Here is a 19,299-nt window from a genome sequence, read left to right as displayed (position 1 = left end):
TACTACATTTAATCCTCATTTCTGTAATCCAGACTTCACCTTTTTTTTTTGAGATGGAGTCTTGCTCTGTTGTCCAGGCTGGAGTGCAGTGGCGTGATCTCAGCTCACTGCAGCCTCCACCTTCCAGGTTCAAGGGATTCTCCTGCCTCAGCCTTCTGAGTAGCTTGGATTACAGGTGTTCACCACTACGCCCAACTAATTTTTGTATTTTTTAGTAGAGACAGGGTTTCACCATATTGGCCAGGTTGGTCTTGAACTACTGACCTCGTGATCCACCCGCCTCAGCCTCCAAAAGTGCTGGGATTACAGGGGTGAGCCACCATGCCCAGCCCAGCCTTCAACTTAAATACCATTCTGATCATGCCAATTCTCCAGCCTCCCAGAAAACAGCACTTAAAATTACTAGTGCCCAAGGTCCAAACCTTCTACCATGGCCTACGATCTTTCATTTCATCTTCCTTTGAAACGCCGGACATAACCTACGCCTTCACCAGAACACCATACTAAGTATCCTCCCACGTACCACTGGGCCTTCTTACCTTTGATCATGCTGTTTGTAGGGATGGAATACTCTTCCTTAGTTCCTCATACTAAAATCCTACTCATCCCTCATGTGCCACTTCCTTTAGAAAACCTTCCTTACATTTTAGTTTTTCACTGAGTTTCTAAAACCGGTGTCTGTAATTCTATTATTGCACATCAATTCTGCTTCATTTTATAATTATTTCTTATGCCTCCTATACTATCATCTCAAAAGCAAGAATCAGCTATCATTTATTTTTGAACCCCTTCTATCAATGTTTCCTAAAATGCAGTCATTCATCACCTTCATCAGAATTACATCTGACTTTGTAGATTTTCACATTCCCAGACCTATTAATTCCCACTGCAGGGATTCTGTATCCTAACAGGCTCTCTGGGTATATAAAATTTAAGAACCACGGTCCTACACCATCCAGGACTTAACTAGTGCTCATAGTGGGTGCTCAACAAAGGATCGCATGGCCAGTGAGACACATGGTAGTCAGAGCTGGCCTGTTTGTTCTTTTCACAGAATCAGAGAATGTCAAGGCCAAAGGACTTTACAGGTGATGTAGTAGAACTAGTTCATTTTTCAAACAAAAGACATGAAAACAGGAGAGAACAGATAATATATCTCTAGGCGAACTCAAAAAGAATCACGAGGACCAGATCAAGTAGCATAAGGAGGGTAAATAATGGGGGAAGGGGCCTTTTCTGGGCCAAAGGTGGTTAGAAGGATAACCCAGGAATCAGTGCCACTGACTCAGCTGCCTTAACTCATACCCTTAGTAACTTATCGCCTATAAATAACCGGAGAGAGGGGAAAGCTGGGAGATCAAGCAGCAAAACACGAAAGGTAAAACAATCAAAGAAGTTAGGATTATGACCAAGAATTAGGCATCTTAAGAAGTGATATAAGGAAAAATATATGATGATGACAATCACAACAGGAACAACTAACACTTACCTGAAACTATAGATGAGCCAGGGACTTCCCTACACAGTATCTCTACTCCCCAAAGAACACCTGCAAGGAGGTATTTTAATCCTCAGATGAAGAATACAAATGAAGAAACTGAGGCTTATGTTGGTGAAGTAGTTGCTCAAAGACACAGAGCAAGTTAGTGCCAAACCTGAAATGAAGACCCAAGATTGGCTTGTGCTCTACCAAAAGACTGTTATAAGATGTAAGCCTGAGAATCACTAAAACAATTAAATGGGTGCAAATGAAGAAATGAGAAAGAAATAGAAGGTGGGAGGGAGGAAAGGGTACCAAAAAAGAAAAGCTGAGGTTAAAGGAAAAAAGTTCACAGATGGATTAAAAAGAGGACAAATGAGGAAGCAACTATTAAAGGTTAGTATATTTTAACAAAGATTTCTACACGTGATGTTAAGTCTGACACAAAGTAGGAGCAACTGGGTTTGGAGGGATTTTGAAAACTATTCGATGTTTATTCTTGGATGGCCCCTACTGCCCACTGAATAATTTCCACAGAAAGAGAGATTGGGAGGTGACTAGGTACAACCACAAACCATGATACATTATAGAATAAAGCCACCAGTCTGACCTTCGCATCAGATACTGGACATCTCTTTAATATACACCATAGCAGTAGAACACTATTTAAAACCGAATGATCTCTCATAGGAGGTTAATGAGAATGAGCTAATCAAACCAAAGGGCTTCGCTTTGAAAGACCCTTTCCTGTATAAAGTGTAAAATGTGTAGTGATAAAGTTTTATTGCATAATGGGCGAGCTTTGAGAAGATCAAGAGGAAAAAAAGCCAAGAAATCATTATGAAATTTTGGGCTAGCTGCCAGATTCATTATCTCTTATTTCCACTCCACCCCCACCATAAATTAGCAGTGATTTGTCAAACAATAGAAGAGACAAAAGAAAAGAAGGTAATAATATTTCAAAGATATTTTTCTTCAGTTTAGCATTTCCTCCTTTTCATCACCGTATCTATCATCATTACTTACATACTTTCCCATTAAACACTGAGATAAAAACAAAAATACAAGAACACTGTCATTCTGATAACACAAGGCCTTGGCCAAGCATTCCACAGCTGAGTCCCCAGGGGAGTAAGCAGCCCTGAATCCACCCACTGTCCCTCCCCCAGACCTCAATTACTACATATCAAAATCACCAGAGGTCCCTGGGGCTCTTAAACTTCTCAACCTCTAGAGCTAAGATGTGACGCAGTCCCTGGAATCAGGACCACTCCTGAGAAAACGCTGCTTTCTCACACAATATGTTGTCAATACATCTCCAAAAGTTCAAAGCATTTACAAAATTAATTTCATTTAGAGAAAAGGCAACACCCTGACTCCAGCTGTTTGAGATCTGATAGCTTCTCCATAAATGCTGATTTTGTTCTTGTATCTTTATAGATGTTTGCCCTCCATGACAATGTGAAAGAACAAAAGAGTCATGTAGAAACTGGGCTATAGATCTGTGACTTTAATTACAACTGAAAACACTTCACCTTTCCATACTTCTTTTGATCATTTTGACTCAATGTCGTCTAATGACTAGCTATAACCAGGGGGTCTTCTAGATTGCTAAGTTTCTTTCTTTCTTTTTTTTTAAATTAATTAATTTGTTTTTTGAGATGGAGTTTCGCTCTTATTGCCTAGGCCGGAGTACAATGGCATGATCGTGGCTCACCACAACCTCTGCGTCCTGGGTTCAAGTGATTCTCCTGCCTCAGCCCCCTGAGTAGCTGGGATTACAGGCACGCGCCACCCCCTCGGCTAGATTGTTGGTTTCTTTTCAAACTCTATGGATAAAACAAACCAACGCTTTTAGAATTTAATATATCCCACAAATATGATCTTTTTTCTACTGCTCCCTAGGTGGAACCACTTCTCATTGAACTCAACATCTTTCAGACTTTTCCATTCCAAATTCCAGTCTTCATGTTGAACTGGGTTAAGCATTTAAAAAAAAATCATTTTCTTCTATGAATGAGCTTTCCAACTTGCTTAATCTCCTCTAAGACATCTGCTTTCTGATGAAACCCAGGAGCCTTCAACTCTGAGTCGAACATTCACTGTGTGGTCTTAAAAGAGCCATATACATGGATTTCTCTTGCAATATGCATTCCAAATTTGGACAAAACTTTCTTGGAGCTATTTGACATAATGCTCTATAAAAATGATCCAAGAGATGACACACTTCAGTGCGCCATACTTCATTTACTGAAACATGTCCAAACATAAAATTCATACAAATAAAAACAAAAAAGACACCTTTTGTTTTTCAAGGTTTGCAAATGACAACTTAAGTTTGCCCTAATAAAATAACAAGCCTTTGCTGCCACCTAGAGGTAAAAACTATGTAATAAAATTGGAGTTGGAAAAAAGCTTGCACATCCATGGTGCAGAAACAATGAGGAGCCCAGTGGCTTTCAGGCAGCTGGGCCCGAAAGTTATCAGTGACCACCATCCCAGGCCACACGTTCTTCACCAACACATATCAGTGTTGCTCAAAAGAAACGAGCTCCACCAATACTGTGTTTCATACCAATCTGTACTGGCTTTTCACAGTACTGAACTACGCATACCCAGGTAGGCCACAGTTCCAAGTGAAGAAAACATAAAGCTTACATCTAAAGGAAGTTCAATTATCGCAGCACTTTTCCAAGTGTGGCAGGCTGACCATCTGAATCGAAGAAATTGCTCTGAGGGTTTATTTAAAATGTGGATTCCTGGGCATAGCCACAAACAAACGAATTACAAGGTACAGGAGTAAGATTCAGAAATCTCCAATTTATAAAGGATCCCAACATAGATTTTGGTACACTAAATTGGAGAACCAATCTAAAGACTGATAAAGTTACAGGACATCACAGAAACGTATCTTGGGAAGGTTATTATTAATGCTACAGTCACAGTATTAGCAGACTTGATTAGTCTGTCACCGACCTCGACTGCAGCTTCCACCCCTCATGGCATGATTAACAAGGTTGTTCATAGAAATGCCCTGATCTCTGAGTTGTTTCCTTCCTTTTTAATCTCTTAAACAATTTGGTGTTGCTTTTTCTAATAGCAGACTTACTATAAAATAGGTGGAGAACATGGAAAATGTAAGAAAAATAAAAAGTACCTATAAGTCCACTAATCAAGGTTAACCATCAGAAGTATGGGAGTATTTTCTTCTAGTATTTTCTCTTCACATGTGAATGATTAAAGCATGTATATGCTTTTAAATTCTGCTTTTAACATTTCTAAGTAAACATTTTACTGTTGCTTTGGCATCATGAATGTAGCATATTGTCATAATTATACTGTAATTCATTTAACACATCTTATCAATTTAACTATCCATTTTTCATCATTATAAACAATTTTAAAATCAAATAGCCTGGCTGTCGGTCTATATCCTAGAAAAGATTCATAAGGTCCTTGATACATACTACCAAGCTATTCCCATAATCATCATTGAAGCTGCCCATCTCATCAAACTCTTACTGTGGAAACTTCTAAAAGCCTCAAGGCCCAAGTCAAATGCTATGTTCTTCACGAAGCATTCTTGGACAATCTCATTTGAAATTAACCTTTCTCTGGCCATCTCATGGCTCTTGTTGAGATTAACTTGGGACACCACTCTTGTTTATGTCCTATTACAGTGATTGCCAAGCATCTAGCCATCTCCATCTCTAACGCTATCTCTATCAAGGGCCTTGCACACAGCACACATTCAACACATACCAGCAGAATTACTTTGCTGACATTTTTTTTCTTCAACCTGACAATCTTTAATCTGATATATACCCAGAAACTGGTGCTTTCAAAGCCAAATCCTCCAGACCGACTCCACGTCCTAGACAATGTCTGCTTCTCCACCAACTGTACCATTAATTACCTTTTGTTCTCTTGTTTAATTCAAGATCAAGGAGGTATGCAAGCGGAGAATACCTACATGGATCCCTAAACCAAAATCTACAGGCATCACCGGGATTTCCACTTATGCCCCCACACTGCCTATGGATAAGCCTATTTACCAAAATGGCTGTGGGAAGCTACACATCGTAAGAACTGTCACCTCCAACGCTTTCGTCCACGTGGGAGGGAGAAGGTAACTCATACCAACACACTGCCCAGATATATTCATCTACAGAAATATCTGGAAAGCTAAAATTACCACTATGAAAGGCCAAAGGCCCATCTCTCCAGGAGTGAAGCAGCAAACTGACAGTTCATTCAGGTTGGTGGACCTGATGAAGATCATCCTGAAAACGCAGCACATCTACAATTATTTTACTTCTACATGTATATGCACACATATACACACTCACAGGCCTAGACTCACACCGAAATCTACCCATTTCTTCCTCTTACATATAATCTAACCCAAAGATCGACTATCTAGAGTCAGTCTGGGATAGGACTGAATTCACTAGAACCGTTCAAGAGTTTTCTAGTGAATACAGAAGTAATTCTTCATTCTACGAAACTTGGCTGATCAATCGTATTTTGCTAAGAAAAGGTGACAGCAAAAATTCCTAATCTGAGTCAAGAAAAAGGTTTTTCCATCAAGATGACGTGACAGTTAAAATCATACTTTGGGGTCTAAAACTCTGATTTCTTTATGACCAGGAGGGAAAAAACAAAGTGATAATTCTCAGTTACAGGGAGGAAAAGCATCACAACAGCGAGCAACAGCTGAGTATGTCCTTTGTGCGGCACAGCTGACAGTCACGGGTGCAGTGAGTGTGTCTGACTGCTGACACTTAGCCTCCTACCCATTTTCCCAGCGCGTTTCCCCTCCTCTATAATCCAGGCCTCGGAATCACATTGCTAGACTGTTAACAAACATTTTAGATTGTTATTGTTACTTTCTATAGCAATCAGGGCATATCTAAACCAAAGGTCAATAACATCGAGATCTTTTAGGGAGATACGAAGCACTGTTCCAGGTGCTTGAAAAAACGTACAATTTGTCATCTCATAGGACACTGTTTATTCCTATCTCTTCCCTGAATAAACACTACAGAAAATCAGTTGATTCAACAAAAGCCTGGGGTTAGGAGACTTAAATTCCAGTCCTGGATTTTCATTCATCTGACACCAAGCTTTGCATTCATCAATCTAAGCCTTGAGTTTCCATATGTAAAACAGGAAACTGAAATAATTCCTCAGGTCCCTTGCAGTTCTGATAAACTATGAATATGCCCAACTATTAATACAAAATGCTGAATTCAAACAGCCATCTCTAAGGCCAGACACAGTCCCCTGGCAGAGAGCTAAGGTAATTCTTTCACCACACTGAAAACTCTCATTGAATTGAGAGAAAGGTGTGCCTATAGTTTAGTGTGGACAGAGTAATACAGGACATTTTAAGACAAGGCATTTTTAGGCCGGGCGTGGTGGCTCACGCCTGTAATCCCAGCACTTTGGGAGGCCGAGGCGGGTGGATCACAAGGTCAAGAGATCCAGACCATTCTAGCCAACATGGTGAAACCCCCCCCAACACCCGTCTCTACTAAAAATACAAAAGTTAGCTGGGCATGGTGGCACATGCCTGTAGTCCCAGCTACTCGGGACGCTGAGGCAGGAGAATTGCTTGAACCCAGGAGGCGGGGTGAAAGAAAAAGACAAGGCATTTTTGACACAAAAGACAGTTCAAAAAACCATTAATTACCTTTTGTTCTCTTGTTTAATTCGAGATTAAGGAGATATGCAAGGAGAGAATCCCAACACGGATCCCTAAACCAAAATCTACAGGCATCACCTGTAGATCTTGAAATGTTTTTGAAAAACATTTCAAAAAGCTTCAGTCGAGGTGGCGGAAATATCAATGAAGTGACACTAAATATTTTTTGCGATCCTTCACTAAAAACTAGAAGCATGCCCCCAGAAGAAATCCTGATCGTTAAGGATTGCTTTAGCCAGCTGTGCTGGGATAGCACCAGCAGAGCAACAGCAAATGAACTGCCATTCCCCATACTTATCTAACTAAGCCCGCCTCATTGCACTAATGCCACTGTACAAACACCCCTAGGCCCCTGCAATTTCAAGGAGGAGGAGGAGGAGGAGCTAGAGGCCTGGGCAGCATGGAGAGGGATGGTGTGCAATAGTACCAGCAGGCAAGTGGCAGAGGGTGGTAAGGGGAGGTCAAATGAATTAAAAGTCTGAAGTGGAAAAGTGTAAGTGAAAGGAAAGCAGGAAGAGAATAGGAGAAGGGGATGGACTACAAAAGAAGGTGAAGACTGGGCATGGTGGCTCACACCAGTAACCCAAGCACTTTGGGAGGCTGAGGTGAGAGGATCACTTGAGGCCAGGGCTCAAGACCAGTCTGGGCAACTTGGCAGGACCTTGTCTCTCAGAAAAAAAAAAAAAAAAAAAAAAGACAGGGTGGTGGTACACACCTGTAGTCCTAGCTACTTGGGAGGCAGAGGCAAGAGGATCATCTGAGCCCAGGACTCTGAGGCTCCAGTGGGCATGACCACACCACTGCACTCCAGCCTGAGCGGCAGAGCAAGACCTTGTTTGTGAGAAAAAAAAAAAAAAAAAAAAAAAAAAGGTAGGGTGATGAACGTAGGGTGATGAAGCTGTAACACCAAAAAAATAATACACATACGTGCAGAGTGCTTAGCACTGTGCTGACATTAAACAGGGACTTGATAAATCTTGAGTGAAGAGAATAAGTAAACGGAGAAGAGAAGCCCATTCAGTCAAGACGTAAGTGAGAAAATATGCTAAGAGATAGCAATGGTTTACGACAGGGTTAGGAAAAGTAGTTATGCCCAGGTGACATGCAATACTGGTAATTATGCTAACAGAAAAAAAAGCCGCTGGAATTCCTATAGTATAAAGCAAACAGACTGAAAAAGCATAAAACAGGAAAAACAACATGCATTAACAATAGTCCGGGAAAACCAAAATACCTTGGGAAAAATTTTACTCTGAAGAGGAGCACAAAATATGCTGTATGTTGAAGATTTCAAAACTGTTTTCTCTCATGTCAGGAGACTCCCTAAAGTACATTTTTATCCAAGCTGGCATACGTTTAAGAGGAAACACGAAAAGAGGGGCAAGACAGTATTCAAGGTACTAAAAAATTTGGGTAGAAAAATGTCGACACTTCTACGGTAACCAGCAGAAACTCATCTTAGAATGCAGTTCTAATCCCATTAAGACAAAAGTCTTCAAAGTAAAGTTATGTTGGCCCGGTGTGGTGACTTACACCTGTAATCCCAGCATTTTGGGAGGCTGAGGTAGGAAGATCACATGAGGCCAGGAGTTTGAGACCAGTCTGGTCAACATGGCAAAACCCCACCTCTATTAAAAATACAAAAATTAGTGGGGCATGGTGGTGCAGGGCTGTAATCCCAGCTACTCGGGAGGCTGAGGCACGAGAATCACTTGAACCTGGGAGGCAGAGGGTGCAGGGAGCCAAGATTGTGCCACTACACTCTAGTCTTGGTGACAGAGCGAGACTCTGTCTCAAAATTATTAATAAAGTTGTATTTTAACAAAAGGATTATCAACACAAAATCATGTTTATTTCAAGCAATATGCATTAATAATATAATAAAAATGAAAATACAGGCTTTGCCTGCCACCTAAGGAGGAGGTGGGGTCGGGGCCAGCCACGACCGCCGTTGCTGGGATGCCGCAGGTGTACGTGACCACCTGAGCTACCAGGCCCAGGAGCCCAACGTGGAGCGCTTCTTTAAAGGCTACAGGAAGATCCTGGAGGTGGATCTGAAGAATGGATATGGTTTTGTGGAGTCTCATGATCTGCATGATGCAGATGATGCTGTTTATGAACTGAATGGCAAAGACCTTTGCGGTGAGTAATTGTTGAGCATGCCCGTGCCCCCGGCGAGATGGCAGTTGCCGCTCTGGACGCAGTTGATACGGTTGTAGAAGTGGCCAAGATAAACACGGCCCTCCTACTCGCACACAGTATATTCTTATTGTGGAGAATTTGTAAAGTCGGTGCAGCTGGCGGGCAGAATAAGTGACTTACGTGGATGCTCACAAGGGACGCAAAGATGAAGGCGGTGATTGAAGTTGTATCTTATTCTGATATGAAAAGAGCTTTGGAAAAGTAAATGGCAGAAAATCTGATTCGTGGAAGACAAGCCACGTCTCAGACGCCGCCGGCCCTAGTCCAGACGCTGGCGTCATTCAGGCCTCGCTGTCGAAGCGGACACTCCCTTAAGAGCAGGAGCCCAGGTGGCAGCAGCCAAAGCAGTCATTCTCAGAGCAGACCCGCGTCCAGGTCGGGCCCTCGCTCCTGGACCAAGAGCCGGAGCCGGAGTCAGAGTCGGAACAAGAAGGAGAAAAGCAGGAGCCCCAGCAAGGACAAGAGCCGCAGCCGCAGCTGCAGTGCCGGCAAGGGCCGCAGCCAGCGCAAAAACCAAGCTGAAGAGAAGATCCAAAACAATGACAATGCCAGGAAAACCCAAGGGCCGGAGTCCTAGGAGGCATAAAAGGAAGAGAAGTCGGAGCCGGAGCCGGGAGAGGAGCGTGGAGGAGGAGAAGCGAGGCAGTGTGAGTGGGGCAGGAGCCAGGAGGAAGGCAGGGGCCGGAAGAGTCTCGCCAGAGTCGGAGCCGGAGCAGGAGCAAACTGGGCAGCTGGAGCCGGAGGAGCTGCAAGGCCAAGAGGAAGAGCAGGAAGAAAAGCAGGGAGGAGAGCCGCAGCTGCAGCCGCAGCCGAAGCAAGAGTGAGAGGAGCAGAAAGTGAGGCAGCAAGGCGGGCAGCAGCAGGAGGAAAAAGGAAGACACTGACCGCTCCCAACTCTGAATCCAGCCAGAGGGAAGGCCGAGGGGAGAGAGTGAGAATGCTTGTACCAGTCAGGAGATCCGGTCCACGTGGAGATCCAATGCCAAAGAGAAACCAAAACTTCCGTCAGAATCAGTCTCCATATCAAAGTCAGCTTCAAAAACCCGATCGGGGTCCAAGTCTCGATCCAGGCCTGCAAACCCGATCGGGGTCCAAGTCTCGATGCAGGCCTGCAAACCCGATCGGGGTCCAAGTCGCGATGCAGGCCTGCAAACCAGATCGGGGTCCAAGTCTCGATGCAGGCCTGCAAACCCGATCGGGGTCCAAGTCTCGATGCAGGCCTGCAAACCCGATCGGGGTCCAAGTCCCGATCCAGGCCTGCAAACCCGATCGGGGTCCAAGTCTCGATGCAGGCCTGCAAACCCGATCGGGGTCCAAGTCTCGATGCAGGCCTGCAAACCCGATCGGGGTCCAAGTCTCGATGCAGGCCTGCAAACCCGATCGGGGTCCAAGTCTCGATGCAGGCCTGCAAACCCGATCGGGGTCCAAGTCTCGATGCAGGCCTGCAAACCCGATCGGGGTCCAAGTCTCGATGCAGGCCTGCAAACCCGATCGGGGTCCAAGTCTCGATGCAGGCCTGCAAACCCGATCGGGGTCCAAGTCTCGATGCAGGCCTGCAAACCCGATCGGGGTCCAAGTCTCGATGCAGGCCTGCAAACCCGATCGGGGTCCAAGTCTCGATGCAGGCCTGCAAACCCGATCGGGGTCCAAGTCTCGATGCAGGCCTGCAAACCCGATCGGGGTCCAAGTCTCGATGCAGGCCTGCAAACCCGATCGGGGTCCAAGTCTCGATGCAGGCCTGCAAACCCGATCGGGGTCCAAGTCGCGATGCAGGCCTGCAAACCCGATCGGGGTCCAAGTCTCGATGCAGGCCTGCAAACCCGATCGGGGTCCAAGTCTCGATGCAGGCCTGCAAACCAGATCGGGGTCCAAGTCTCGATGCAGGCCTGCAAACCCGATCCGGGTCCAAGTCTCGATGCAGGCCTGCAAACCCGATCGGGGTCCAAGTCTCGATGCAGGCCTGCAAACCCGATCGGGGTCCAAGTCTCGATGCAGGCCTGCAAACCCGATCGGGGTCCAAGTCTCGATGCAGGCCTGCAAACCCGATCGGGGTCCAAGTCTCGATGCAGGCCTGCAAACCCGATCGGGGTCCAAGTCGCGATGCAGGCCTGCAAACCCGATCGGGGTCCAAGTCTCGATGCAGGCCTGCAAACCCGATCGGGGTCCAAGTCTCGATGCAGGCCTGCAAACCCGATAGGGATCCAAGTCTCGATGCAGGCCTGCAAACCCGATCGGGGTCCAAGTCTCGATCCAGGCCTGCAAGCCCGATCGGGGTCCAAGTCGCGATCCAGGACTGCAAACCCGATCGGGGTCCAAGTCTCGATGCAGGCCTGCAAGCCCGATCGGTGTCCAAGTCTCGATGCAGGCCTGCAAACCCGATCGGGGTCCAAGTCTCGATGCAGGCCTGCAAACCCGATCGGGGTCCAAGTCTCGATCCAGGCCTGCAAACCCGATCGGGGTCCAAGTCTCGATCCAGGCCTGCAAACCCGATCGGGGTCCAAGTCTCCATCCAGGCCTGCAAACCCGATCGGGGTCCAAGTCTCAACCCAGGCCTGCCTTCAGATCACCCTCCCAATCTAGATCTAGGTCCCAGGAAAGGTCCTCACTGCCTAAGACCACAGGGGACTACCTAGGGAGTCTTTTGTGTATGTTTGCTATGCGTAGCACAGGTGATTGGGGTAGAACATGTTACTGCTGTACATTTTCAACTCCCCTAATGGTGTGTCCATAATTGTTAGATCTAAGTGCTTACTCTCCGTAAAGCCTCCTGGTGCCAGGCCTTCCTGCTTCACTGAAAAAAATTTTCTCTTAAGAAAATCCCCTTTTACTCATGGCCCACAGCAGAATATCCAGAACACCTTGGCTTTCAGGCCTGGCCTTTCCTACAGGGAGGGAGCTCAGTAACCTGGACAGCTCTAAGGCTGGACTGACCACATAGGTAGGTATGGTGAGTTCAACCAGGTTTTGCTCATGAATTGACGCCTTTCGATGCATGCCATTTAGTGAAAGCGCCAAGTCTTAAGTTTCCTGCCACTTTGGTTTCATATTTTTGGACTTAACCAAGCTGTGAATAGCACAGTCGAGGAAAATTGATACTTGCAGTAACCCACAGAAAATAAACTATAGCGTTCCATATTCTGGTATTGTGATTATACTGCTTTACGTTAAAAAAGTTTTTTAAATTTTATTTTTCCCTGTCTTGCAAAGTATAGTGACCCCTGTTTCCATTAAATTTGAATAAAGACTATCTTTGCATGACAAAAAAATGCAAATACAACTAAAAAGTAAGAATACTATTTGGAGTTCAAACTAATAATGTCTGACCTATATGTAACACTGAAATACGAAGACTCTTGCCTCTTGAACAACCTGTTTCTGCAAAAGTGTGGCCTCTGAACAATGAAAATAAAAGAAGCTGACCTAGTAATTCTACAGTGATTTCTTGTTTTTTTACAGTAAGCAGATAAAAATCCAAGTGAGTGAAAAAAAATCATATTTGTAACAAAAATGTTAAAAACCTAATACTTTTAAGCTAATGTCTTTTCATGGCCCTTCATTTATTTACCTTCAAGATTGCTGAATTAATTTTGAGATTTTTTAGAATCAAATATCTGATTTTAACAGATACATGACTGGTCTAATACATGACTGATAATTACTAAGTAATGGAGTAACTATGGTAAAACACAACTCTCTCTGGATTTGTTTCGAATTTCTTCTCCTGCAGATATGTGACATGCAATTCAGGATGTGACTTTGAGCCTGGGGGAGGGTTTGCAAACTGTGGTTCACAGGCCAAATTTGACCCACTGGGAATGTTGAAAAACAATCAAAATATGACTATTTTGTGATGTGAAAATTTCATAAAATTCAGATGTTGCTGTCCATAAATAAAGTTTTACTGGAACACAGCCATATTCGTTTACATGTTTATTTTCTATAACTGCTTTTACACTGCAATAACAGAGTTGAGTTATGACAGTGATGACTGGACCCGCAAAACCTAAAGTATTTATTATCTGAATTTACATGAAAAACGTTTGCTGACCCCTGGTCTAGTCTGAACTAGATTAACAAGAAACTCAGAAATAAGAGCTTAAGAGCTTGATCAACTAATTTTAAAAAGCAGTATTAGCCATTTGAAAATCAATTAAGAATTCTATGAAAGCTGATAAAAATGGGGACACTATCTTTCAAGCTGTGATATATTTAGTAAAATGTATAATTCTATGAATGCATCTCAAGTGTTCAACTAAGGAATATCGGATTAAGAACAGATAAAAGGGCTGGGCGCAGTGGCTCAAGCCTGTAATCCCAGCACTTTGGGAGGCCGAGGCGGGTGGATCATGAGGTCAAGAGATCGAGACCATCCTGGTCAACATAGTGAAACCCCGTCTCTACTAAAAATACAAAAAAATTAGCTGGGCGTGGTGGCACGTGCCTGTAATCGCAGCTACTCAGGAGGCTGAGGCAGGAGAATTGCCTGAACCTAGGAGGCGGAGGTTGCCGTGAGCCGAGATCGCGCCATTGCACTCCAGCCTGGGTAACGAGAGCGAAACTCAGTCTCAAAAAAAAAAAAAAAAAAAAAAGAACAGATAAAAGATTTGTGACACAAAATAATATATTATTATTGAATATGAGGTATGAAATGAAATTTATGTATAGGCCTTCCACATTTATGAGTATTATTTTTCAAGAGGTTCATGGACATTTACCAAATTATAGCAGGAACTCCCTGACATAAAATTTAGGGAAGTATGTATAAATTATCACCTTAAAATGCTCATAATTGTTATCAAGAACCACTCATTTAATCATTTGCAAGAATTGTGGAAATTATTATATAGAGTAAATTAAACCACACCATGAAGGTTATCTGAGGGTCCATCTGTTACAGCCTTCAAGTATAGAATATAGAACAATGACTAATAACATAGTCATTTTTCTCCCTCATCTTCTTTCCTCTTGCCTTAAATTTATCCTGCCCATGTTTTGCCCTTGAATATCTGTCAATGCTATTTGCATTTTGATTGAACCCTGTAATATAAGCTGATTATGTTTTTTTCCTCTAATTCTGGTATAGTGTCTAAACGAGGCTAAGCATGAAGACTTGACAAATTATTTTGAAAATAACATTCCCAGAAGCCTCTGTTGTGTGTTATTAACATCTACCAACATTCCAAGTCTGAATTTTATATGTAGAGACAATGCTTTACAACATCTATAAGGAATGACTGTCTACACGTAAAACTAATACTGTAAAACTTTAACTTTGGTGTGAAAAAAGAAAACACTAAGCAAAAAAACCCTACATATTTGGGTTTAAAGCAAAGATCCAAGGTGCTCCCCTACTCCATCATTTCCAGAAGGAATTCAGCATGGAAAAAGCAATATAATTGGAAGGATATACCATAAAATGATATTACACAAAAATATTTACAAAGCTCATTTCAGTGATCTCAGAAGAATAAGCACATTGATTCTAGGTGACAAAAGCTGTCACCAGTAAAAATTACAGTCTTATTTACGAATCAAGAGTCTGTTGTTCACTTTCCAACATAATTTGTAAACTTAAATCCAAATATGGTTACAATAAAATGTTAGTAAGACAGTACAAGGACTACTCATGTAATTTTAAAAAGAGAAAGGCAGCATTTGCCAAATCTCTCAAAAGTTGGGACAGGAGTCTCATGACTCTGCTAGCAGATCAAGGTTGTTTTGGTAAAGATCTCCTAGGTTGAAGTCTTCAAGATGTGACTATGAAATATAAAGAATTAGTTAACTAACAAATACTTAATGAGTCCCTTCTTCATACCCAGATACTATAGGCTCTGAAGCTAAAGCAAACAAGACAAACAAAATACCTGCTCACATGGAGCTCTAACAGTCTAGAGCTGGCAAAAAGTAACAATTTAACAAGAAAAAATAAGAGTTGGTGCTAAGTGCTCGGCTGAGAATTACAAGAACATAATTTAATAGAGGCTGGGCGTGGTGGCTCACGCCTAATCCTAGCACTTTGGGAGGCTGAGGTGGGCGGAGGTCAGGAGTTTGAGACCAACCTGGGTAACATGTTGAAACCCCATCTCTGCTAATAGAGGCCGGGTGTGGTGGTGGGCACCTGAATCCCAGCTACTCAGGATGCTGAGGCAGGGAGAATTGCTTGAACCCTGTAAGTGGAGGTTGCAGTGAGCTGAGATCGGGCCACTGCACTCCAATCTGGGGACAGAGTGACAGACTCTGTCTCAAATAATAAAAATAATAATAATAAAAATCATTTAATAGATATTGTGATAATGTAGCAGAACACCTAGATAGTTACTCTAGACTCCCTGCGTGATCAGGAAGTGCCTCTCTGAGTGGGTGATGTTTGAACTGGGTACTTAATGTTAAGAAAGAGCCAGACGGCCGGGCGCGGTGGCTCAAGCCTGTAATCCCAGCACTTTGGGAGGCTGAGACGGGTGGATCACGAGGTCAAGAGATCGAGACCATCCTGGTCAACATGGTGAAACCCCGTCTCTACTAAAAATACAAAACATTAGCTGGGCATGGTGGTGCGTGCCTGTAATCCCAGCCACTCAGGAGGCTGAGGCAGGAGAATTGCCTGAACCCAGGAGGCGGAGGTTGCGGTGAGTCAAGATCGCGCCATTGCACTCCAGCCTGGGTAACAAGAGCGAAACTTCGTCTCAAAAGAAAAAGAAAAAAGAAAGAAAGAGCCAGACAATCAGAAGGACAGGACTGAAAGGAAAAGGAACAGCTACTGCAAAGGGCTAAGAGAGGATGAGTGTGGCCTACTGAGGAACAGAATGAAGGCTGGTATGGGTGGGACAGCATAACTACAGGGGACTAAACAGTAGAAGACCTGGTGGCTACCAGCCATGGTAAGTAATCCGAATTTCATTCTAGGTGCTAGTGAAAAAGCAATTGGAGGGTTTAAGCAGGAATGTGGCCTGAGTTCTTTTAAAAAGATCTCTGGGCCGGGCGCGGTGGCTCAAGCCTGTAATCCCAGCACTTTGGGAGGCCGAGGCGGGTGGATCACGAGGTCGAGAGATCGAGACCATCCTGGTCAACATGGTGAAACCCCGTCTCTACTAAAGATACAAAAATTAGCTGGGCATGGTGGCGCACGCCTGTAGTCCCAGCTACTAGGGAGGCTGAGGCAGGAGAATTGCTTGAACCCAGGGGGCGGAGGTTGCGGTGAGCCGAGATCGTGCCATTGCACTCCAGCCTGGGTAACAAGAGCGAAACCCCGTCTCAAAAAAAAAAAAAAAAGAAAAAAAATCTCTGGCTGCTAAGTGAGGGACAAGGTGGAAACTCTGAGCCCTGTTAGAACCTTATGGCGGTGGTTGAGGCAAATAAGGATGATCGTGTATACTCCAATGGAGGCAGAGCGAATAAAAATGCAAACAAAGATTCAGGTAGTGTTCTGGAGGTGGTGGCAACAGGGCTGAAAAAAATAAATGAATAAATCAGAATAGTAGTAGGCCTCTGTGAAAGTGGTTAGTTGGTGGTTTAATTCATGGAGACAGGAAAGTCTGGAGAAAAAGCAGGTTTGGAGAATAATTCAGTAGCTGGATCAGGTATGGGTTACTGGCAGAAATGGTTCTCAAAGCCCAAATGGAAAAGCTGCTTATTTGTAGCTCCAAGTAACCAGTGTTCTTTAAAAGAGTAAACTTTGTAAGACTAATAGAAACAATTTGATAATGATATATAAACAAAAGAGTTTCTAAATTGTGAGTCTCTTTGAACTGATAATGGATTATTCCTTTAGAGATGAGATACTTAACACTGATAATTAGAATGCAAAACACAAGTTTCAGACTGCCTGAATATGAATGACAGCTCCCCCCTTAGCAATGAAATAGTATTGGGTAAATCACTAAATCTCTCAGTGCCTCAACTTTCTCATCAACAAAATAAAGATAACAACAGTAACTACCCCTAGTGTACTTGTGAAGATTAAATTAACTAGAACACATAAAGCAATCAAAACAGTATCTGGCACATAGTAAGTACTCAACAAATGCAAGCTGGTATTATTATTATTATTATTGAGACAGAGTTTTGCTCTTGTTGCCCATGCTGGAGAGCAGTGGTGTGATCTTGGCTCACTGCAACCTCCACCTCCTGGGTTCAAGTGATTGTCTTGCTTCAGTCTCCTAAGTAGTTGGGATTACATGCATGCACCACCATGCCCAGCTAATTTTTTGCATTTTTAGTAGAGATAGGGTTTCATCATGTTGGCCAGGCTGGTCTTGAATTCCTGACCTCAGGTGATCCACCCACCTCAGCCTCCTGAAGTGCAGGGATTACGGGTGTGAGCCACCGCTCCCAGCCACAAGCTGGTATTATTACCTGCAGTCTCCTGGCACTGTACACATAAGTGTCTTAATATGTCAGTTTTCTAGTTAGATGCTTGGGAAGAGATGGCATTAAAGATTCAGAATAAGTTGGACAAGCATATGAAAGACCCTTCTCAAAAGACATGGAGGCTCAATGTTACAGATTGCTAGGAACATGCTCTTTAAGAATAACCTATCTGCTGGGCACAGTGGCTCATGCCTGTAATCCCAGCACTTTGGGAGGCCAAGGTGGGCAGATCATGAGGTCAAGAGATTGAGACCATCCTGGCCAACATGGTGAAACCCCGTTTCTACTAAAAATACAAATTAGCTGGGCATGGTGCCGCACGCCTGTAGTCTCAGGTACTCAGGAGGTGGAGGTTATAGTGAGCCAAGATTATGCCACTGCACTCCAGCCAGGCAACAGACTGTGACTCCATGTCAAAGGAAAAGAAAAAAAGAACAACCTATCTGTATGCCAGTTATTCCTAAATCTGTATCTCAGCCTGGATCTGACCCTGAGGCTGCGTACTTAGCTGCCTACTGGGTACTCGCCTTGGTAATCTAATAGGTACATCATTGAAATAAAAAGGGAAAGCAATCAGTATTCTCTTCATCTTCAGTGAGTAAATGATCAAGGACATTTTCTTTTCTTTTCTTTTCTTTTTTTTTTTTTTTGAGACAAAGTCACTCTGTAGCCCAGGCTGGAGTGCAGTGGCACAATCTTGGCTCGCTGCAAGTTTTGCCTAGGGGTTCAAGTGATTCTCCTACCTCAGCCTTCCGAGTAGCTGGGACACAAGTGCCTGCCATCATGCCTGGCTAATTTTTGTCTTTTTAGTAGAGACAGGTTTTCGCCATATTGGCCAGGCTGGTCTCGAACTCCTGGCCTCAGGTGACTTGCCCACCTTGGCCTCCCAAAGTGCTAGGATTATAGGCATGAGCCACAGCACCTGGCCTCAAGTGACATTTTCAACTGCAGAATCACTTGGCTCTCTTTCATAAGTCACAAAAGCCATGCTCAATGTTACAGAATGTTACAAAACCTATGTTAAATGATTGGCATTCTCTCAGTTTTCAGCTTCACACTGAGAAAGTAGCCAGACTGGTCAATTATATTAATATCTCTGACATTGTATCTTCTCATTTCAGCATTAGTATTTTCAAATCATGATTCAACTGAATATAGTACTTACTATAAGTCACTTCAAACAGATTCTGAAGGTTTACAGGGAAAAGGAAATGAATCAAAAATTAGATGCCATTACATGATTCGTGGGGTCCTATGCCTGAGGCATCCTGGGCTGCCCATTCCTCAGCACCATCACTCCCAGCTGTCTTAACTTGGGCCATGACTCCAAATGCTACCAATGGAGTGACTAAGACACTCCCTAAGGACCAGGGAAATTCTAATTGCAGAGCCTTCCACTCTCAAAAGTGTCTAGACTGGATGAGAAATTATATGTCTACCTACATACTCTGTAGCAGCTAACATGCATACATATAGGCATTTATTCTGCTAACATCCACCTAATACTAATTAAGAGCCAGTGGGGAGGAGGATCCAAGATGGA

The 19,299-nt window shown here is 43.6% G+C and overlaps 2 protein-coding genes across 2 annotated transcripts in view; one reads left to right on the top strand and one right to left on the bottom strand.

The window, feature by feature from the left end:
- The window catches only part of FILIP1L (filamin A interacting protein 1 like), a 276,807-nt gene extending 271,194 nt beyond the window's left edge, over window positions 1-5,613 (top strand). Inside the window, exon 5 of the mRNA XM_074403541.1 lies at window positions 5,422-5,613. Within this exon, the coding sequence (XP_074259642.1) occupies window positions 5,422-5,613 (192 nt within the window). The remainder of the gene's footprint in view (window positions 1-5,421) is intronic.
- Window positions 1-19,299, bottom strand: part of CMSS1 (cms1 ribosomal small subunit homolog) — a 361,157-nt gene that overhangs the window by 332,503 nt on the left and 9,355 nt on the right. The gene's annotated exons all lie outside the window — the stretch shown is intronic.

Source organism: Saimiri boliviensis, chromosome 8 (genome assembly GCF_048565385.1).
Source record: "Saimiri boliviensis isolate mSaiBol1 chromosome 8, mSaiBol1.pri, whole genome shotgun sequence".
NCBI lineage: Eukaryota > Metazoa > Chordata > Mammalia > Primates > Cebidae > Saimiri > Saimiri boliviensis.
Note: the sequence above shows the minus strand (reverse complement) of the source record. Positions and strands in the feature narration are given on the sequence as shown.